The sequence below is a fragment of the Gopherus evgoodei genome, chromosome 2, assembly GCF_007399415.2.
Source record: "Gopherus evgoodei ecotype Sinaloan lineage chromosome 2, rGopEvg1_v1.p, whole genome shotgun sequence".
In the NCBI taxonomy this organism is placed as follows: Eukaryota; Metazoa; Chordata; order Testudines; family Testudinidae; genus Gopherus; species Gopherus evgoodei.
Window position 1 is genome coordinate 147,017,028 of NC_044323.1, and position 6,944 is coordinate 147,023,971.

The window sequence follows — 6,944 nt, forward strand, 5'->3', positions numbered from 1 at the left end:
CCCACCTGGTGGCTGTGGAAGCTGAGCTGGTGCAGCCGATGCCCCATTAACAAGCCTGACTCCCTGAGCTCCAGGTGCATGTGCTCTACAGTTGATTCATGCGGCATCTGTGGGAGCAGGGAGAGCATTTGCACACAGATTTTGGGCCCTGAACTTTGTTTCCCAGGAGTGAGCCCAAGCTTCTCCAGCTCTACACTGCCCTGGGTTGGGGCCCCACCTCGTGAGCTGTACCAGGGTAGATCTAGGGAAGCAGCAAATGGATGGACCCAGTGGTATCTCCCCACCATGCCTAGAGGCACCTCCCAGCCTTTATACATCTCCTTCCATAGAGGGCTTCAAAAGCACCTCCCCCATATTAATGAAGCCTCACAAGAGGGGTCAATAGCAGCATGCCCGCTGAAGAAACTGAGGCCCAGAGAGTCCCTGGCAGGGCTGGGAATAGAGCCCAGCTCTTCTGGCTTCCAGCTCAGTGCCTGAACCACAAGGCCTTTCTTGCCCTCAGCAGCGCCAGCTGCATCCTGCCCTAGGGCGAACCTGATCCCATTGGATGGCCCTGTTGAGTTGCCCTCTGGACAATGGCCAAGCTCCCAGAACAGGCCAGCCGGACTGACCCAGGGCAGAGTCCTGGCCATCATCTCCCTCTCTAACCCAGGCTCCCTGTGGACCCAGCCCATCTCCTTGCCCCGGCTTTGCCCTGGCCAAGTGCATACCAGCACAGGTGGTGCACGGAACAGGTAGCTGAAGGGGTAGTAGAGGAAGTTGAGGAAGGAGGCGGCATAGAGGTCTGCATAGCGCATCAGCTGGTTGGCAAAGAGCGTCTGGCGGGAACCACAGCGGAAAAGGCTGCCCATCTTCCCGTAGCACATGTCCATCTTGTGGGTGACATTCTGCAGGAGACAGCAAGTGAGTCAGCATGGCCTGAGGCCCAGCCCTGCCCTGGCTCCCCAGGGAGAAGATGGGGGCCTGTCAGTGTAGGACCCTTTTTTAAATGGAGACTCAGATATAGGACAGACACCGCAACAGAGACATCAAAACCAGCACAGGTGCATGCTCCAGGGGACTGGCCAACGCTCAGGGCTATGTACCACAAGACCCAACAAAGTCTAGGGAATCCTTGCCAGGGACCCCCAAGACCCTACTGTGTCAGTCCCTGCCTGCTTCCTCCAGTGCTAGCCCCTCCTGGCCAGGAAGCTCAATCACCACCACAGCAGAGAGTCGCTCTTCTGCCTGGCAGAGCTAGCTCAGATTTTGCTGCCCCTTTGGCACCCGCCTGGCACCTACAGTGTTCATTCCTGGTGCCCCTCCATGCAGAGATCAGCTCCGGCAGCAGAGGATTTGGGTGTCTGCTTCTGCAGAGCAGCGCCACAGCACCAGCAAACAGCAGAAGAAGGCACCCAAGCCTTTCTGATGTGGGAAAGGGATCAGGAGGTGAACTCAGGGACCCCAGCACCAGGCTTGACCCCCCCGAACGGCAGCTATAACTAGACACAAGGAAGCAGAGACCATTCTGTGACCCAGCTGGGACCTGCTGTGGGTCAGGAAGCCAGGCCCTGGGGGCTGGGCTGGGCTGCTGCTCACTGCCCTGGTGGGGGGAGCAGGATGATCCAGGAGCACCAGCTGACAATCTTCCCCTCACATCTGCCTTCCCTCTCCTCACTCCTTGCCAGAGGCACGGAGGGAACAGGAAGCAAGTTTCTGCTCTCTCACTGCCCCAGCTCTTAAAACAAGTGGCAGGGCCCCATAGCCCCTACCTGAGCCACGAGGGCTGGGTACCTGGATCTGGCGCTTGATGGAGCTGATGTCCGGACACTCGCTGCTGCCGCTGTCCAAGGGCCTGAGGAGAGCACAGCATTGGCACCCGGGTGAGTGCTGCTGGAGGGGGCAGTCCCAGCCCCTCCAGCCTCCCAGTCGCTCCCTGCACAGTGCTCTGGACTGAACAAGAGCCAGAAGGGGCCATTGCTACACGCTCACAAGGCGGCCCAGTTAACATCCAGACCTGAGCTGGTGCGTGTCAGATGCCCCAGAGCCCTCCTCATGCCAGGAGGGCATCCCACCCCACCCCGCCTGGGTGTAACTGACATGAGGGACAGGACTGAGGCCCTGCCCCTTTGTGCTCCCCGACTCCAGGACGGGTCATGGCGCAGCCCTCGCTCGGTGCTAACAAGGGGTTGTTAGTTTCCGAGGCTCTGCAAGGGAAAGCATCAGGCCCCTGACAGATTGGCACAGGTGACGGCAATGAGCAGGCGTCAGAGGGCCGGCCTGGCACAGCGAGCACCTCTCCCAGCCCTGGGACCTTCAGGGACACTCCAGCAACAGTTGGAGGCCTTAGGAGGGGGAGAAAGGGTCCCCAAGGAATAGCCCCATTGCAGGGGCCTGCCTGGCTGGCAGAGAGCAGCTGTACACAGTGCATGGCATTATGGGTATTCTCTGCATCCCAGCGTGTATGTTAGAGCAGCCCCAGAGCGTCTCTTGCTTACCGTGCATGGCCCGAGAACTCAGGGAGCTCCAAAGGGGGTTAAAGCCCCCTGACACCCCTCCCCTCTTGTGCCTCAAGTGCCGGAGCTCAGGCCCTCCGCCATGGGGATGTTCCCTGAAAGGGCCTCATGCGCAAGTCCAAACATCCAGAACGCTGAGTGTTCCCAACCCCTTTCTGCCGGCCCCCAGCTACAGAATATGCCTAGAGAGGGTTTTGCAGAGCCACACCCATTTGAGTGTACCCCACCCCTCACAGAGCCACACAGTCTAACTTGTAGCTGCATCTCTATGTAAGGGGAGCAGTGTGGAACGGGCGAGGTCACTGCTGGGAAGGTGCCCGCTGGGCTGCCTGCCCAGGGCATTGCAGAGTCTTGGGAGCCTTGGGGGCTAGCCGGCTCGGTGACCATCGCTCCTCACGTGCGGCGGTGGGGGTGCTTGTGGGGTTTCCCAGTCACAGCTCAAAAACCAGATTTCCCAACACCTTCCCCAGCTACATGACCCTTGGGGACAGAGCCAAAGGCAGGTTCTCCTTCTAGTCCCACCAAGTTAAGGCCTTGTCTAGACTACAAAATTAAGACCTACAGGCACCGCTGTAATTACTGCAGTTTGTCATGTCCACACTGTCCTCCTTCTACCAGGAGTGCCCGTCCTCACCAGGAGTGCGTGCACTGACAAATGGGGCAGCATGTGGGGCTGACAGCCTGAGCTGTCAGCCCTGTGCCAGGCTCACCGCTGGAGCCCTCTCACCCGAGCTGTCAGCCCCACCCGAGGGCAGCGGGCTCCAGCGATGAGCCTGGCTTGGGGCTTACAGCCAGCAGGCGATGACAATAATGCAGTGTCTACACTGCCAGTGTGTTGCCCTAACTCCAGCGACCTAAGTGCTACATCTCTCATGGAGGTGGAGTTATTAGTTTGGTGCAGTGGGTGACTTACATTGGTGGGAGCAACGTTGTAGTGTAGACATAAGCTGCCTTATGCTGCCCTAACTCTGGAGTGGAGACCAGGCCTAAGTCAGGTCAGCCTTGGATGAAAGCAGTGGGGCTGCCCCTGGGATAGAGGAACCAGCTCTGGCTGGAGAGCACTAGCCCAAGAGGAATGAGTGAGCGTGTACTAAGGGGTGGGGTCTAACCCCACCATTTCGCAACCTTCCCTGCAGTATTCGCATCCAGGCCAGTCTGGAATTCACACTCTCCCCCTCCAGCTGGATTCACTAGCAACAAAACTTCACGTACACAACGGGCCCAGCAAATTCAGCCGCGGAGATGGTGACTCTCCGACACCAGCAATGCAGAGAACAGCACAGGCGCACAGAGAGGCCTCAACCTGCTGCCATTGAGTCACTCTGAGCTCACTCCAGGGGCAAGTTGGCCCACAGAGCGTCTGGCACCTTCCCCCACTGCTGGCTGGCATGCAAGGCGGCCGCTCGCCTTTACTCTTTCATGGGGAGATGGGGTGTGGCTGCTTCTCTTTCGTTCCAAAGCTGGCAGCGTGACAGGCTTGTTGCTCTCTGACTCACTGGCCAGAGAGCAATAGCTGATCTGTGTCTGCACAGAGCCTGGCACAGTGGGGCCCTGGTCCATGCCTGGGGTTCCCAGGCACTAGCACCGCACAAACAATAGATGATGGACAAGGGGGCAGGAGGGGCCACTTTGAAGTGATCCAGACAGGGCACTCCAGGGAAGCGCTAGCTCATTGCCTAAGGAGGTCCAAGCACTTTGCGGACACAGTGACATAGGCCAACAGAGGAGCACTATCCCTGTTGCACAGATGGGGAAACTGAGGCAGCCAGAGAGGAAGGGGCTACATGGTGATTCAGTGGCAGATCTAAGAATAGAACCCAGAAGTCCTGCTCTAACCCATTAGACCCCACTCCCCTCCCAGAGCTGGGAATAGAACCCAGGAGCCCTGGCTCCCAATCCTGGTTTTGATCCATATTTCTCATTCCTCGTGCAAGGTGCTGTATGGGCACAGAACACAGGGCCTGGCCCCAGGGAGCTTACAACCTACCAGTGCTCCCTCTCCAACTCTGCTTTCCCTACACTGCCCCAGACACAGAGGGGTCTGGTCAGCTCCCGGCATAGGCTCCGCACCAGGGGGTGTTGCTGCTGCCCGTCCCCTTGGTTATTCAGTCAGACAGCCACAGGTTTGCCCTGTTCCAGCTGCAGAGAGAGAAGCTGAAATGTTCCCTGCAGCTGTGGGCTCTGTGGCAGGGAGGAACCAAACTGTGGGTCTGGCTCTGGGGTCTGAGCCCCCAGTCAAGCACCAAGTGACCTTCCCCCACCTCTCTGCACTCAGGCTCCGCCACGCAGCCAGAGCTCAGCTTCTCTCCTTCCACTTACTGGTACAGCTCCGCCAGCAGCACGTCCAGGCTCTGCAGCTCCTCAAAGATCTCTGCAAACAGAAGTGGGCGAGGGGGCAGGCACGGGGGGTTAGCTGGGAGTGACATTCTCTGTCAGTCCTGGCTCCCGAAAGCCCCGGCCCGCCTGGGGGTCAGACGCAGATCCTTTCCCCACCTGCATGAAGCTCAGCACAGCTTAGGATCAGTGGAATTGTGGGGGGGGATTGCACCCCAGCATAGGCCAAGGACAGCTGGCCCAGACCCCAGAGCCAGACCCACAGCTGGATGCAGCACTCCCAGGAGCCCATGGTGACAGGATCAACCTCAGCTCAGGCCTTCTCTGGGCTGGCCCATGGCATGAAGCTTCAGAGAGGTGCTTTGCTGTTAGTCTGTATCTGCTCAGGGGGGTACGCAGCCCCAGGAGGCAGGGGGGAAGAGGCTCCCCATCGCAGGGGGAGCAGGGGGGAACCAGGCATGGCTCTAATGCTTCCCTCGGCCTGGGCACTGGCTGTAGGGATCCCCAGCACTTTGCCGCCGCCACCCCCCCCCAGCCCTGGGCACACACCCCTGCCCCATGCTCCCCCGCCCAGCGCCCAGGCCAGGGCACTCCTCACCGCTCTTCTCTGTCCACACGTGCAGCTCTCGGGCCAGCTCGGGCACCACCAGGAAGGTGCGCCAGCCCTGCCTCTTCTTGGACTTGAGGATGTCCCCGAAGATGTGGTCCCCGATGTAGAGGATGTCCTTGCCCTTCACCCCCAGGAGGTCGCACACCATGTCCGAGGAGCCTGGGGTGAGAGGACCGGAGATCAGCACCTGTGGCCTGAGGGCACACTCTGCCCCCAGGAGACCATGTGCTGTGGGAAGGTCCCAGCAGGATTCCTGGGGGCTGGCAGAGCAGCTAGAGGCCCTGGGCCAGGGGGCGGGTGGGGCACCAGGCATTACCTCCAGAATAGACAGTGCAGTGCTGGAGGGGTCCGGTGTAGGTCCCGATACGCAGCTTCCCCGTGTCCTGGAAGTAAACGCAGGGTGTTACACTGGGCAGACAGCGAGGAGCCATGCACAGGGGGCTGGATTCTTAGCACAAGGGGCCCACTTGGCAGGCCCGGGGGTCCCCAGATGAGGGAGGGTAAGAGCCATGCACCCTGCTGGCTGATCCAGGGAGCGGGTGAGGAGCATGCTGCGTGGGATCCAGTCCGATGCCACTCAGTGACTCAGACAATGGCTGCTGGGTGGAAGGGACAGGGAAAGCAGCCCTCAGGGAGTGGTTGGAGGGGCCAGGATGGAGACAGAGGCCTTTGCTGCACCCCACGCATGGCAGAAGCCAGGTAGTGCAGGAAGGGCACTAAGGCGAGGGCTGGAAGCTCCCACAGCAGAGCACAAGCCATTTCAAACCCATCCAATGCCCCAGCCTAACCAGCCAGCACATGGAATTCCAGCTCCAATGCCCAGCTGGCTAATCCATGGGCATGACTAACATTAGCAGCTATGCCAGCTAATCTCATGCTTCAGGGCACAGAAACTGACTCCTTGCAGAGGTCAGGAAATGCCGCTCACTTCCCACAGTGCTCAGTAGGGTGGTCTCTTTGCCTCTGGAGCAGCAGAACCAGGATTGTGGGGTAACCAGACCTGTGCTCTGCTCCAGTCTTGCACTGCCAGCAGGCCTGGCTGGCTTTCCGGGGAAGTCACTGCAGTGGGGGCCCTACCGTGTTGACCTGCCGCAAGACTGTCCCCTCGGCGAAGAAGAGCGGCTTGCGTGTGTCCACGACAATCAGGTCAAAGTAGGAGCGCCATGGGCGCTGGACCTGCAGGGAGACACCAGGTCAGGGGCCCGGCGGACGCACCCTTCAAAGTCACAGCTCACGCTGCTCCCAGGTCTGGGCCCACTAGGCCAGAGACAGACTTCCCTCCCCAAATCGCTAGCACTCAGTTTTCTTGCAACCAATCCCAGCCTTGCAACCAGTGTCCAGGAGCAGCGGTCAGATACCATGGTGATGGCCAGATCTCCCAGTCCACCTTGAGAGCCACAGCCCAGGAGCCATCCCCCCTTCCCCGCAGTTCCCCCTTGGGCTTCGTCCAGACTCACCTTGTCTCTCGGGTCAAAGGTGAACAGGTACGTCATTATCGCCTGCCA

General features: G+C 59.7%; 1 protein-coding gene across 11 annotated transcripts in view; it reads right to left on the minus strand.

The window, feature by feature from the left end:
* LOC115646198 (cytosolic purine 5'-nucleotidase-like) overlaps positions 1 to 6,944 on the minus strand; it is a 29,270-nt gene that overhangs the window by 2,866 nt on the left and 19,460 nt on the right. For 7 of the 11 annotated variants that reach the window (XM_030551764.1, XM_030551766.1, XM_030551762.1 and 4 more), the window contains 8 exons: positions 6,897 to 6,938; positions 6,517 to 6,615; positions 5,756 to 5,822; positions 5,428 to 5,598; positions 4,815 to 4,866; positions 1,774 to 1,834; positions 711 to 887; positions 6 to 107 (listed from right to left, as the gene is read on the minus strand). In XM_030551764.1, the coding sequence (XP_030407624.1) occupies positions 6 to 107; positions 711 to 887; positions 1,774 to 1,834; positions 4,815 to 4,866; positions 5,428 to 5,598; positions 5,756 to 5,822; positions 6,517 to 6,615; positions 6,897 to 6,938 (771 nt within the window). Of the gene's footprint in view, positions 1 to 5; positions 108 to 710; positions 888 to 1,751; positions 1,835 to 4,814; positions 4,867 to 5,427; positions 5,599 to 5,755; positions 5,823 to 6,516; positions 6,616 to 6,896; positions 6,939 to 6,944 lie in introns of all 11 variants that reach the window. The other 4 variants (XM_030551763.1, XM_030551767.1, XM_030551768.1 and 1 more) reach the window with 4 other exon arrangements.